At 37.4% G+C, this 16,081-nt stretch overlaps 1 protein-coding gene across 1 annotated transcript in view; it reads right to left on the bottom strand.

The window, feature by feature from the left end:
* kcnma1a (potassium large conductance calcium-activated channel, subfamily M, alpha member 1a) overlaps positions 1–16,081 on the bottom strand; it is a 176,066-nt gene that overhangs the window by 86,832 nt on the left and 73,153 nt on the right. The window contains exon 4 of the mRNA XM_079635398.1: positions 4,220–4,281. Coding sequence (XP_079491524.1) covers positions 4,220–4,281 — 62 coding nt within the window. The remainder of the gene's footprint in view (positions 1–4,219; positions 4,282–16,081) is intronic.

Raw genomic sequence — 16,081 nt, 5'->3', positions numbered from 1 at the left:
CTTTCATGACTTCCTGACTTTCACTGACTTTCTCAAACATTCCTTTAACTTCAACCAAAGATGAAGTTACAATGATTTCTGAAGGATCATGTGACACTGAAGACTGGAATAACGGCTGCTGAAAAATCATTTTAAAATATTCTAAAATAGAAAACAGTTATTTTAATTTTAAGCAAAGTGTATAAATAAGTATATGTAAATATGATAAAACCTTTAAATGCAACAAGCATCTTCCATCTTCAGTCTCGACCAAGAGGTTCTGAAAAAGCCAGATAAAGGTTGAAGACCAGAACATCGTTCCAGGTATGTACTTCTATCACTCAACTGCTCAGTCGGGGGTAAACCGCCGCACTGTTTGAGGTGTCACAGCACTGTCTGCCGCAATTTTAACAGAGCCTAAAGTGTCTATATGGCTATCATTCACGCAGCACTGTTCAGCCTCCTTACAGAAATGATTAGAGAGATGTCCAATCTGACAACAACTAGTCCAAAAACATCACTCGGTTTGGCTCTTTGATCTGGAATCCACCCACACTGCAATGCTAGTGAATTCAGGACATCGTGTGTCTGAAAAAAAAAACGAGACCACGGACAATAGATGTGACAGGACAGCTTAGACTGGGCTGTCAGTCAGTTTGCCAAACTGAAGAGCCACCAATTCACAAAACAGTATAGAGCGGTAGTCCTCAACCAGGCAGGCAGCAGCATGATATAAAAATATAAAAATATATAAATTATTTCCGCCCAATGAAAGCCAAGCAAGCAAAGCGACAGTGTGCAAGCGGTACACCCGAAATCCCGTCACTTGTGCATGCACAGCTCTTCGTAGTGGTTCTTAATTTTATAAATATTAATAAATGGCATATAGAAATATTACGCACACAATAAGGTGAGCCACATTACTTCACTGCCTTTTCACACACACATATATACATGAGCCTACCCTATTAAAAGCATGTGTCGGGCATTAAAATCAATAGTCATCACCAGCATTTAAAAGTTATCTTAAAAGTCATCTTTTGTGTTCATGTTCGGATAGTTTGATTCCTTTTGATGACATTTTTGGATGTACATCAGGGTGTTTTACATGTAGACCGGTACCTCTCTAAGAGTGGGGCGGGGCAGGGCGGGGCGGGGCAGGGCGGGGCAGGGCGGGGCGGGGCAGGGCGGGGCGGGGCAGGAGTGGTAGGCTGCTCGGAGTGATATCTTGATGATGTAAGTGCAATTCAAATGAATGTCAAATAAATAAATAAAATGTATTAAATCAAAAAATAAATCACGCGCCGGCCCCGTCCACAGACTAAATTAGTGGGCAGCAAGAGATTCCTATCTGTCATGTCCAACTATTTAAAAAAAAATGCTTTGTAAGTATTGTGAAACTATCTATTTATAAAGTGCCGTTAAAACAATATATTTGCAACAGTAAATAATTTTAAATAAAAAATGTTTAGCATTGTATATTGTTTAGCTGACAATGAGGCACAACAAAACTACAGTATGAGGGTTTGCAAAAATGTCGAAACGGAATCCTGCAGGAATCCTGAATTCACCTCATCTAAATCTGTTTATCGTCTGTCTCACATATGCACTCAAACGAGGAAGCTGCTGACTCTAAGCTGTGATATGAAAACATGCATTGTAAAAGACGAGCCAGATCAGGGTTTTTCTGAATGATGCATAAACACAGCGGCTTGCCCATCCCTCCGCGTCCTTTACCACCCTGATCCGTGCATTATAGGGATTAAAATCTCCCATCATGCCTCAGCATGCTGTGACAGTCAGTCTAGGGACACACAGGCTGTATGTAAGACTTTATATGCAAGACCGTACACATTTACATTTATTCATTTAGCAGACGCTTTTATCCAAACGACTTACAAATGAGACGTACACATGCTCATTTGAGCGCCTAGCTTAGATGTAAACGGCACGTGTTGGCTTTTTACATGCCGCATCATGTCAATTCAGCAGTCTGTATCTCTCACATCACATTCACATCGATTCAGTTTCACTTATACAACTACTGGTGTAAATGTATGCATATTGGTCAGTACATGTGTAATTACATTGAGCAAAGAAGAAAATTAAAACTATGATACCTGGTTGCCTGGGCAACAGCTAACAGCACACCTTTCTCTAGGGAGCATAGCAGAGAAGGGTTGAAGGCAGAGATGTTCTGCTAATGTAACCATGGAAACTGGCCTGCTTAGCTTCCATTGACAAAATAATCCCACCACACTGAGTCTTTAAACTCCAACATTACAGAGGAAAGAAAACAAAACCCTGAATTATATAATGGTACCCTTAACAGTACCAATGAATGTAGAGTTCATTAATATCATATTATTATCTATATGGGAAAATAGTACCTTAACACTATAGTGTGCCCTGTTACCAGAGCCGATCAGCCCTATACGCACACTACGTAAGTTGCGCAGGGCCCCGCAAATTGCTCAAGGCCCGCCTCCCCCTCGTGTCAAAGCGCGTCAATCAAAGTTTACAACATCGATGAGAAAATTAAGCGAAACTATCCTTCTGGTCACGAAAAGAGAGGAAAAAAACACCATGAGAGTGAATTGCGGGATTAGCAATCAGGCAGACTTGTGTTCTCTCCTCTCCAAGTTTGATGTCACCAAAGAACAGTAAAGTTAAGTTGATGTGCAGCTCTCTCTAGTCTGTCTGTCTTGCTAACCCAGCTGGGCAGTGCATCTTTTGGTCTGTCTGTGTCTTGCTTGCTAATGCTGGCCACTTCCAGGGCTGTGTGCTGATGTGTGCAGGACTTTGTGCCTGATAAAAAAATGTGAGAGTGAAATACAACTATTTATTACGTTTGATAAACGACAAAGGGCAACGGTGTTTGTTTATAAACTGCAGCTCGGAAAATATAACCACGTTGTGCATTAAGTGCACAAAATGAAACGCGCACTTTCCAGTAAAACATCTGTGGGGACCAGTACAATATGGGCATGATGGTACTCCTCATTATAGGCGCACATACTTTTAAAACAAGACAATGATTATCTAGTCCACAAGTCAGTTTAGTTACAACCCTGCAATAAAGCAAGATGGAAAGCAATGTACTGACATTGACTATTGATAGGCTATAAAGCATTTAACATGTTGATTGGCTGGACATATTTGTCAATATGTATGCACATCCCTCAGTAAATAATAACAGTATCAAGTATTGCTTTTATCATTTAAAACACAGTGAAAAGCAATGGCAAGCAATTTTAGCTTTTATTCATTCACAGGATGCATTGATATCAATAATTAAATTTACTTTTTAAAAACTTGATATTAAGAATGTACTTTTTCTAGTAACAATGTCTATTTCTGATATCAGGAATCACATTTTCATTAGTACTAGTAAAAGGAGGGAGGATTGTAGTGGGAGCACTGGGGTGTGACTGTGTGGCAATGGCAAATGGTTTACATGGCTCATGGGTCAGGAAGGAGAGCCCATTAACAGAATTTTGCTTAGGGCCCCAGGGAGGTCAGGATCGGCTCTGCCTGCTACCATCTGTGCCTTGTACTCCTAATGATAAACTATTGGAGGTTTATGCATGGCACAGAAATCATGACCTGCAGGTGTATCAATTTTAAAACAAATACTAGTATTTACTGCATTCTTCAAGCTCAACAGTTCACCCTGCTTATCAACATTTTTGTAAGAAACAAAATGAAAACAATTTATTTAATTTTTGGGAAATTTTAGTTTACAAATCAACATTTGTTCCCTCCTACTGTCTGATATCTTGATTTATTAAAGCCAAAGCTAAATCTGCAAGAGTTACAGATTGTAACATATTGTATTACTTTATGTTTGATTAACTTTACATGTATTATTTTAAATGTTTATGTTTATTTAATGTTTATTGTTAGAAAGTAAAATAATCACAAAATGATATTTAACTTTCACACTTTCAAAGTATCACATTTTAGTAATAAGAATAAGTTGCAAAGCTTACATATACTAGTATCAACTAAAGGATTTCACATTTCAAATTTATTTGGCCTCTTGAGGTGTACAAAATCATTTTCTGAAGACTAACCATCCCTTTGTTCAATTTTGACTCCCATTCATGAAAAGTTCCTTTAGTGAAACGAGGCAAAGGAAATTACTTATTTCTAAGAACTCATTATTTAATATCTGTGTTTAAAGCTTTTGACTCATAAATAATTCAGGCGAGAGTTGTTAAATCAGAATAGTACTCACTCCGAAGAATCTATGAAGTATATTCCCAGAGCTCCAATGCTGAGTGCAAAGACCAACACCACCTTGAGGGGGAGAGAAAAAGAAAAGAGAGAAAGGGAAAAGATATCATTAGTGAAGGTCCACTGAGAACAGTACCACTTACAGAGAACAGATTAATCCTGGAGCTGTTCAACAATGAGCACAACTTATTTCTGCCCATATTACATGTGTGGATGTGACGTGATAAACAGAAAATCTCATACAACTGTAAGTGATCTCACCAAATCAGGTGAATAAATAAAAACAAAAAAAGTATTACTGACTCCAAACCTTTGAATGGTATTGTATGCTTTCACACCACAGAGGCCTTAGAAAGGAAAAGTGTGTATAGGCTTGTGCAAATCACAGGCTTACACTTACTGTACGTACTCATAATGTTGACACTCTGAAAATAGGGAAGCCCCTGTGCTAGCAGGAGAGGGGTGTGGGGAGCACAACGCTCCTGAGGTCAAAACACTTGATCTTTTCTGGGCCGCTGCATGCGAGATATACAGTACAGTGTACACGATCACCATTTCAGGCGATATCGAGACAGCTGCTATCAAATGGCTGCTATGTTATGGTGTGTGGTGGAGTAGTACACATGCATATACACCCAGCAAAAGTGCAAGACAAGTGTGTTTACTCTCAGACTGTGTGTCAACCACAACCTAGTTGGAAAGAGCAATATGAGATAAATCAAAGAAAGATCTGATATATTGAACGTGCTTAGTAACAATTACATATCACATTTAATGTGCCAGCAGAGTACATGACCCCAGCATGTTCAATTGTGGTGCTTATATGAGGAACACAGGTTTGAGTCTTGCATGCAATGTGTCCAAATTCCATCATCCCGCTCTATTCACAATAATTTCCTGTCAGTCCCACTATAACGGTCGGATAAAAAGCCAGTGGTGACCTTGCAGCTCATTTGCACTTGTGGTGGTGTAGCCTACTGTACGTGAGCAAAATAATTTGTGATGCTACCAATTATGACTTGTTTGACTGCATGCAAAAGCTATTGTTTTATTTGAATAACAGACTTGTTATTCTTTAAAAACTGAACGACTTTAGAAACTGAACAAAATATGCGGTATTTATGAAACTGAACAGCAGACCAAAGAAAAGGCAGAATTGCGCAACATTTGTGATTCAAGAGCAGAGATGTGGAGTACCCAGTAAGTAGATTTTTGGCAGACTACCATATTAGTTTAAAATCCCTGCACAGCAAAAAGCAATATGATGAGATTTATACTGCTGTTTCTTATTGAGTCTACTAAATGAGGTCGCTTCTAAAGCAACTTCTTGTTTCAGATCTCTAATCCACGCTACAGTTTGCCAGTTTCCATGCTGAAAATAATGAACAGTCTATCAGTGTTTACAATAAGCAATTAAGCATGAATAAAAAATAATAAAAAATTAAACAGACTAGCTAAAATCTTGTAATAAAATGCATACTTTCTGTGCTGGCTTCTGACTGGACAATACAGCATTCCAGCTATGCTGAAATATACAGTTTATGAGAGCTATGACTTGAAACATGTTCGCTATCACTGCACATGTTCAATGTGATTTTACCAAGTAAGATATGTTCCTGGATCAACATATTTTGTTAATCCTGGAACAGCATTCCTATTTGAAATTGTATCCCTAACCCTAACCCCTAAACTTAACCCTAACCATTACTTATCTCTAAAATCAGAAGGAAATTATAGGTGAATAACTGATGTAGAATTACCTAACCCTTGTTCTAAGCCTAAACTGGTCTCTCAAAACTGATTGGTTAATAGGAATGTTGTTCCAGGATCAACAAAGATGTTAAATACAGGAGCATGTTGTACTTGGTGAAATCATGTTCACCCACTTGACATCACCCATTGAATAACACTGTGACTGTTTACATATTTGGCACCTCATGAAATTGCCGTAATAAAATCTTTTACACAGTAACTGTTTTCAAAAACCAGGCATCTTAGGCCAGGCTAACAACTTAAGCTGTGACTATATTACCAATCGAACACAACCTCTTGTACCGTACTGATTAAATAAAGCACACAATCAAACTTGTCTTGAAAAGCGTGTCAAAGAACACTCTAGGCACTCTAAAACTGGAAATGAAGCAAGTCCTGTCACTGGCCGAGGTTAAGTTTCGAGGTGAATGGAAAAGTCTCTTTTTGTGTGGTGTAAGGTGAATGGCCCTTCTTGACCCTTAAGGGCCAAAGGGCTATTGGCCGGAGAGTGGACATCTCAAACATTAAAGACTGGAAACTGCAGCTGCCAGACAGGGTGTTTGTGTATCCAACAGTGGAGAACTATACTGGTTTACTTCAAGAGGTCAGTGGCAGGGGTCTATTTGAGAAGTAATTCTACACACGGCCAGGTTCTGCACCAACGATTAGCTCTTTTAATGTATTATTAGGCACAATGATTCATTGTGTGCTTGTGGACAAAATAACTGGACCAAACATGGATCATGTTACGTGTCATGTTAACATCACTCAGGCTGTTCATTATTTGGGGGGGCTTTTTCATATCAAAATTACAAATATATATAACAATTTTCTTAACTCGTTGTTATGATTTAATGGTTATAATTGTAGCATCTAACAGTGAAATCCAAAACATTAACAAACCAAAAAAAAAGCCCTAACCTTTCTGTTATTTCTTATTAATATCTATCAACATGTACTTTAATATAATTAAGATGACACACATTATTTAACCAAATTAAAACATTATTTAACCAAATTGATCATCCGTCCACCAGAAGATGGAAACTAATGTTAGTAATTATCCTCTATGGATACTGTGCAGTGTTTTGTCATAGCTGTTACTATTTGGAAAAAATATATAATAATTAAAAATCATATTCAGAATCGATTACATACAGTATTTAAAAAAAAAATCGCTGGGTTCACCTGATCCTCATCCGGTGCCAAATTAAATTGAACGAAACGTGATGCGTTTATAAAAGTTGGTAACATTTTTAACTGGACACACCATCTTACAAAATGCTCAAAAAAAAAGAGAAAGTTATCACGTCTGTTGTTGTTGTATGTTTGTTTGTTTTTTGCATGAATTATTTTATGCATTAATTTTATTGAATATATTTGACTCTTTTTCAGGATGTGTTGATGATTTTACTCCTTATCAGCATTCGTTGATGAATAGAAAGTTCAAACAAACCGCATTTATTTGAAATAGACATTTTTGTAGCAAATCTTTACTGTCACTTTTGATAAATTTAATGCATGCTTGCTTAATTACTTTTTTTTTTTAATTGGACCCCAAACTTTTAAATGGTAGTGTATGTAACTTCTTACCGTGCAACTTAAGTAAAGCTGCCACACACACAACACACAAAAAAAAAAACTCTCAAATAACTATTCCCTGGAAGGACCTAAAAAAGCAGTTGGTGAATCATTTTGTCTCTGCGGTCCCCAACAATACTCATACTGCTTTACACAGGCCTTCTTTCAAGTTCATAAAGCAGTTGGCTCAGCTTAACATTATCCTGTCAAAGCAATAAACAAAACCTCTTGAAGAAGCCGGATCTCTGCATCCATTATTGATGACCAGAGGCTGATTATTTTCATTCAGCCTGTATTTGGATTGATATCCCACATTGTCTAGTGAGAAAACACCTAGATGCATTTTTAATTGGACCTCTTTGTCTGGGTGATAGTGAGTTCCAGTTCCAGCAGCTGGAGGAAGAGGAGCTGTGCAGCTCAAGATAAGCAGAGACACTCCTCCCCCACTGCAAGACACACTCAAACTCCAACATCATTCAGAAGAGCTGCTTTTGATCAAAGATACTGGTGGAGCACATTAATGCCGTTTTAGTATCAAGGCGAATGTCCTCCATTTGACTTCATAGTTAACTTCTTCCACAAGAGGGCACAGTGTGCTTGTTCTGTGTGTGTGTTCAGACTGGCCGAATCAAGGGCCAGTACGAAGGTCCAACAGTAGGTAAGACTAAATATCTTGACACTTCAAACAGGAAAACGCCCTTAAACACAATTCAGCTATAGCGTTGAAGCTGAATATATTCCTTGTAGCTGAATAGTGGGATTTGTCACTGTGGCTGGTTGCTGAAAAGCTGAGCATTTGAGCTCTCCTGATGAACTGAGACGATAAGAGACAACGTCTTTAAACTGACCCAGTTATTCATCTGGAAATATCGGTGCCAGCACTGTGCCCATCTCCCACACGAGCTCTCTGCACACCCATTACAACAATTACAGCACTGGAGGAGCAAAGGATTCGCAAACATATACAAACAAGGGAGAGGGATTCTGGGATATGGAGGATTTTGCTGCCGCTCCCAAAAAGACAACAACAAACATAAATTTGATTGCAAATGAGTCAATGGCACATAATGCTAACTTTTCAACACATATGCCAAATTCTTAGAAATGTACGCTTTGTATTCACTTGCTTTCATTTGGTTTTTAAAAACGACCATTTTCAACAAGTTTAAAATTAATGACTCTAAAAATGTCATGTGGTGTAACCATCAAGTAAAAAGTAATAACATTTTCCTCACTCATTGAATGTAGCTTAATTATTATTTTCAAAAATATGTTCAATATAATAAATGGTCTTTTTTGCAAATATTATAAATTATAAATCATATTTTACAATTTGAACAGACCTTGCTATGTCATGAGGTCAAATGATCAGATATCAGATAGTTTTTCAAAGATGCAAACAAGCATCAAGAGAAGCAAACAAAACTTTTTCTAAAACTATTTAATAAGGTTTACTTTCCAATAACTTAATTTCTTTAAATAAAGAAAAAATAATAAATGATTATATCAGGAGAGTTGTACTACCCAAAAATGTCCCTCTAAAATCTAAACATTTATTTTATTTTATTCAAATCATTGCATGAATTGCATTTTAATGTATTAAATAAATGATTAGATCCAAAAATAAATAAATTAAACATGTTACTTACTCTATATTATGACCTTAACAGCTAAGCATATATGTGTGCATACTGTTCCTCATATAACCCATTACAAGAGAGAACACAGGTGCTAAAGAATTATTGTTTTAAATATAGCATGGCGTCTGCTTTGTACCGTTTCAAATTGCATCATGAAACTGGTGTTTACAGACCGAGTAAAGGATGAATCTGGATCCAAGGCTTCTCACATGGCCCAGTACAGTCATGGCCTGAAATATGACACACACACACACACACACACACGCACACGCACACGCACACGCGCACACACACACGCACACACACGCACAGATCATATCATTGTGCCTTTCTCAATGCGCAATTTCATGTGACAAATTCCTACACATTTTCAATCGAGTTCACATCCTTTCTCTGTTGGTGTAACTGAATTCTAATTAGGGCATTTTGACTTCTCTCTGCCTCTTGACAAGCCCCTTCAAAAGTGCACTTTAACAGATCCCATGAATAATTTAGCTGACAGGTGATGTAGCCAGCCTGCAGAGGAGTTTCTTCATATTAGTGGCAGATATTGAGAGAGAAACCAAAAAAGCAAGTTGTGTAGTTCAGATTAAATGGCATGCAAATGAGCCGAAGAAGCACTGTTCCCCCGCTACAGCGGTGATGTCAAGTGATGTATGAGATTCCCACCTTCAAAGCTTTAAAGTACAAATCTAAAAACTGCTGCAAAATCTGAATTTGCGTTCCTCACGGTGATTATCTAATAGATACATGGTCTTTCAAAAGACATTCATGAAAGTTCAAAGTCAGGATGACAAGTGCTTTTAAATGTGTTGGCAAAAATGTCCAGCCCTCAGAGAATATGATACGGGTGTAGTGATGTAAGAGTGATACAGTGTTTCACACGATAAGAGTGAAGCTTGTTTTTGTGGTTTGACAACATATAAGAAGTATATTAATAATATATGTGAACAAAAGGATCTCTACCTTGACAACAAAAAGCATTGAAATTGAATTAGATCCATATAATTGACGATCTGATCTGAAGAAATCCTTAACCCTATTAAACAACTTGTTGCATGCCAATTAGTCTTCACTTTACATTATGTGTATCGATACTGAAATATCTGAAAAGGTTCCAATACTTCTTTCCTGCAGCATCGATACAGTATCGGTGCTCTAATAAAGCCGCCTCTCAGACAGCTAGTGAGTACCACATTGGCTTCTTTGTTGTAGCTTATTGCACTTAAATGGTCAAATACATACAAAATGATGTCAAAATGGCAGTCTTGGTGAGTATTCAGGAAAATACATTAAGTTCTGGAATGTAACTAGTTGAAAGAAAATGTATATTGTGTTTTAACTGTATATTCACTAGATCCATGCATTAGCTCTTAAAGTGACAGCAGCCTAATAAACATGCTGCTGTCACTCATGTTAATCAGAGAACTTAAGACAAACAGAAAATCACTCACTGCACTTGACTGAATTGCTTTTCTAACTTTAATTGTGAGTAATCTATATTTAATTTTTACAATGACAACTGTCCAGTGTTATTTTACATTTGATTACTTTAATTTGTGTAAAAACCACCTGAAAAGCTTAAAGCCATGTTTATTTAATTTGTCTATTTGTTGTATTGTATTTATTTGTACCATCATTTGCATTACTATTTTTCTTTTTCTTATTTTATTACTGACCGTTTACTTGTCTTGTTTTGTAAATGTAGTTCAACGATTCAAATAAAACCTCCTTGTGCTGTGTGTAAGCTATCACAACAAAATTACCCAAATTATCAAAAGATTATGAGATAACAAATTAACTGTATGGCGGTAGTTATAGCGGTTTTCCCTGTGGTATCGAAAATGGTATCGAATATCGATAGTTTTTAAAGTTGGAAATTCCAGTATTAGGACAACACTATACACAGTAGATTGTGCATCAAAAGTGATCAACAAAAATATCTCGTTTACTTTCAACTATTTGCTGCAAACAATATTCCTCGATGTTGTCAATATTCAGTGTATATGTTTTATTACATTGATGGCATTCAAATAAAAAAAACTATTTCAAATAAATGTTGTTCTTTTGAACTTTCTATTCATTAAAATATCCTTAAAAAAATTTCCACCAAAATATTAATCTTCACAAATGCAAAAATGTTTCTTAAACACCAAATCAGCATCATTTCTGAAAGGTCATGTGACTGACTGAATAACTAAGTAATGGCTGCTGAAAATTAAGCTTTGCCATCACATGTTTAAATTAAATTTTTAACTATATTCAGGGCTCGACATAAGCAATGGCCCGATGGCCCGGGGCCAGTAAAAGAGTATGTCGGGCTAGTTGATTGGCCAGTCACTGGCGGCCATCAGCAAAACAAACAGCAATTCGTCACACACAGTGGCGCGAAGTAGGGCTGAACGATATTCGATTTTAACATCGACATCGCGATGTGCGAGTGAGCGATAGTCACATCGCCGGAACATGCGATGTGAAGGGTAGTCGCACAGTAGCACCAGAGCCATATAGAGAGATCTATCTATATGGCTCTGAGTAGCACCAGCGGCCCGGGAGATATTACGCGCTTCATGAGGCACGCGCGCGCGGTCTCTTGCTCTCTCTCCCTCTCTGCCGTGCACGCGCTGCGCGGTTTGGAGCACAGTCTCTGTCTCGCGGGCGCGCTCGCTCTAGATTCCGGAGATTTTAACTAATTTGCGGGCATCAATGAGCCGCTATCAATATGCGGGAGACTCCCGGAACTTCCAGGAGACTTGGGATGTCTGTATCTATAATAATATCGGCATTAGAATTATTGATTTTTTATTAGGCTATTTTTTTGGTGCTCCCTCAGCTCTTGATGCGCGTGGTGGGAGCGGCGACGCTGACAGAGGCGGTAAAGCTGCTGTTTAAATGTGTTCGGCTTTTCTGTTTACAGAAACATGTTCTCTAATCTGTATAGAAGATTTAATACAAAATATATTAAAGTTTTATATAATTTTGTTTATTTCATATGATTATGAGGACCACCACCAAACACTGTTTTACTTTGGCACTTTGGCTAAGAAAAGTTGACTTAAAAGATTGTGAACCAAAATGCTTAAGTTGTTTTATAAAAAATATATTTATTTTAAGTTATATTGTTGTAAACCAATCAGGGGGTTGGTGTAAAGCTGCTGTTTTATTTAAAAATGTGTTCTGCTTTTGTGTTTACAGAAATGTTCTAATTTTGGAATAAAATATTAGCAGCTAAGTGACCTTTTTGTCACTTCAACTTGTAATGAAGCTTGCTTATAGTGAAATTATTAATATCATGGAATGGTAATTATTGTCTTTAGCCTGGAGTTATGGCTCTCAATATCGCAATATGTTTAAATAGCATTTCTTTTTGTATTGTGTAATATTTTTATGCTATAAGTAGTGTTAAAAATTATTCTGCACATTAATGAGCCGATGTGTTATGATGTGGGATGTGGTGGGCTGCTGTGGGTCAGAAAGTCCAGGGCCACTTTTTGGTCTCAGTCCGCCCCTGCGCGGCAGTCTGCGAGCGAACTGCAGCGAGTAACCTCGTTTTATTATGTTCAGCACCCATTCTGATATGTCAGAAATGGTTTCCCATGCTTGTTCTTATATTTCTTTCAGGGCCAGTAAAAATATAGAAGGGGCCAGCAAAACTCTGATCTACTGGCCCGGGGGGCCAGTGGGGATTTTTTTTTATGTTGAGCCCTGCTATATTATAATAGAAAATAATTACTCTGACTGCAGATAGTCATGTCAATCAGTAGTACAGCAGACGAGGAGCAAGAAAACACAAGCATCAAACTGAGGATTAACAACCTAACCACATTCCTCACACCATCCAATCACAACCACAGATATGTGTGCATCAATTGGCTATGAGATTAAATTGAAAATGTATACATTACGTTTCACTTCAATTCTCATTAGCCTGGGTAAACAACCTCCTGGGGCCAATTGAAAATCACCAGCAACAAAAAAGACACAAAAAAACACAATTAAATAATCAGTTTAACTCAGATCAGCACACCTGACAGAATTCCATATTCATGAGCACATACCGAACATAACAACACAAATATTATCATTCAACCAGGCTGCCCACACAAACACAAGCTCCCCGATTCAATGCCAATGCTTTAATTATGTAAATAACCAAGTGGTAAGCCACTGTACACAGCTCAAGGGATAAAAAATGTCTTTAGCATGACCCATCTCATTCAAATGCACAGACGCACAGTCAGGAAGCAATATCTTGAGTGAGCGCACTGTTTACCGTGTGGACTGGTGAATAATTCACCACCTGACTCCATGGGAAATGGCACCTACTGGACACTGTCTTCCAATTACCCTCTCAGTGGGAAACACAGCATTGATTTGTGAAGACGCTGGGTTTTAGAGCAGATAGCAGATAGACATATAAACAACATAAATATATTCCTGGGGTGCGGGAGTGAAGCCTACCATAGAACTGAATTAATCTGCTCACATCCACAAAGCGAATTCAACATCGTTGTGTTTAAGAGAGGTGTGCTATTGCTGTTGAAAGAAACTAGACCTTTTTAGCTTTATAGATTCAGAAGTCAATTCAACAGCTAAGCCACTGCATTAATGTAACTTTTAGCCCTTTGGCAATTAAACAACAAAACTGCATGCATTTTGCAGAAGAACATTTTTTATTTATTTATTTTTAAACAGGTCCAGAGGTTTGAGAGTTAGCTGCTTTGTTTACATTCAAATTAGAAAAATCATATATGTTGCTTAAAGTCCCTATTATCTGTCAGGTGGTGACGTGAGTTAGCACTATGGACAGGACAGGACAGGACAGGACAGGACAGGACACTGTACTGATGAGAAAGGCCTGCTGAAGTCAGACCCTCATAACCATCAGTGTCCAAAGCACAGACACACTGAGAAGACCACATCCACGTCAGCGCTCTCATTTCATTCTAGCAGACACATTCGTCTCTCTTATTCTATTTCCATATCCACCACTCAGCTGCATCCTCCAAATTTAGGAACTGTGAAAACTGGACACTGTGACAAAATGTATTATTTTTTATTATTCTGTAATGTTGCAAAATGCTACTATTATTACTAGTGTGCAGAACACCACACAGCCATATTCCCATCATGCATTCATTATATGTACGCATTAAAGAGATGCTTTTTCCAAAGAAACCTATTAGCATAATTTTTGGCTGGGAAATGAGCCCCTAACCTAGACATTGATTGACTTTTGATTGGTCGCTTAGGTAGCATCAGTTACGACGGGTTGAACATTATAAACCAATCAGTACACACGTTGTAATATTACGGTTTTCTAAAAACATATATGCTCAAGTTATTGATATATAATTTATATCCTTTATATATAAGTCCTTTTTCATATAAGTCCTTTTTCATATATATATATATATATATATATATATAAATGCTTGAACTTTCTATTTATCAAAGAATCCTGGGGGGAGGGGGATCATCACATTTCCACAAAAATATTGCACTGCAAAAAAATTCACATTTTCATATGCATCAAACCAGCATATTAGAATGATTCCTGAATGATCATGTGACACTGAAGACTGGAGTAATGATGCTGAAAATTCAGCTTTGCCATCACAGGATTACATTATACTTTTTTATATATTCGAATAGAAAACAGTCATTTTAAACTGTAACTATATTTGACAATATTCCTGTTTTCACTGTATTTTTAAATCAAATAAATGCAGCCTTGGTGGCATAAAAGGGCCCCTGAAATCTCTTAGTATGAATATGTTAACCTGAAGGTTATGAATAAGCTGGTTTGTTCCAAAACAATGAAAAAAAATTGCATTTAGGAGATATAAGCATTCAAAACTTCGCTCACTTCCGCTAAAATTGATCATGGATTTTTATGACGTCAACGCGGACTTATCATCCAATCTTGTGTCCAATCAAATGCTCTCTAGAATCTGAAGTGGCCCTCTATGCTATAAATACCACCTGGCCAAAGCAACCGTGGCTGTACCTGTACGTTCGGTAGTACACGCATGCTCAGTATCAGCTGCTCGTGCTCATCAGTTCTCTCAGCACAACATGTCTCAGTTCAGTGAACTGTTGGAGTTACTGGAGTAACATACTCCGGGATATTGGTTTATTTCGAGTCGGTGGGACTGTCAGGCACGTCCGAAAGTGAGTAACTTTAGAAAAATGGATCAGCGCTAATTATTCAGATCGATTTGGTGAACTGGTTTTACTGGCTCCGGTTCAAAAGAACGATTAATTCATGAACCGGACATCACTACCGTTGACACGTCAGGGAGCAATATGGGTTGGAGACGTGAGTGCAGTTTCTCAAACTCTCCAGTTTTATTCCGTTTTCCAACTAAACAGTACATGGTTAAAAATGAAATGGCTAGAATTTATTCACACCTCTACTATTGAATCTAAAGTATCATCAGCACTCTGATTTGCTTCTATGGTCCTGTCAAGTACAATTTGCAGTCTGTGAGGTAAACAAAACGCTATTTATGTTTCAGTGGAAATGACATCAATGCATCATACAAAGCTGCGCGTTCCAAGGCACTTCAATGGGCCTTTAAAATAATAAATCTTACCTATACTCAAAATATATTTTTTAGAAAAATGTATTAAATGTAAGAAATGTACATTAAAAGTAAGAAATGTTTAAATGATAAATGTAAATATAAAATTCATAAACTTCATAAAAGGTAAACTTCATAAAAGGGCCATTGAAAACATTTTTCTTTTATTTATTTTTTATCTCAGAGGTTCAAACTTAAATTGAATACTAAAGTCTTGCACCATAAGGCATAACACAACACAACACATGAATCCTTTGGCACCAAACTTCCTGTGACTGGTTTTTCATATTGATTTTTTTTCTC

The sequence above is a fragment of the Phoxinus phoxinus genome, assembly GCF_949152265.1.
Source record: "Phoxinus phoxinus genome assembly, chromosome: 14".
Lineage (NCBI taxonomy): Eukaryota > Metazoa > Chordata > Actinopteri > Cypriniformes > Leuciscidae > Phoxinus > Phoxinus phoxinus.
Note: the sequence above shows the minus strand (reverse complement) of the source record. Positions and strands in the feature narration are given on the sequence as shown.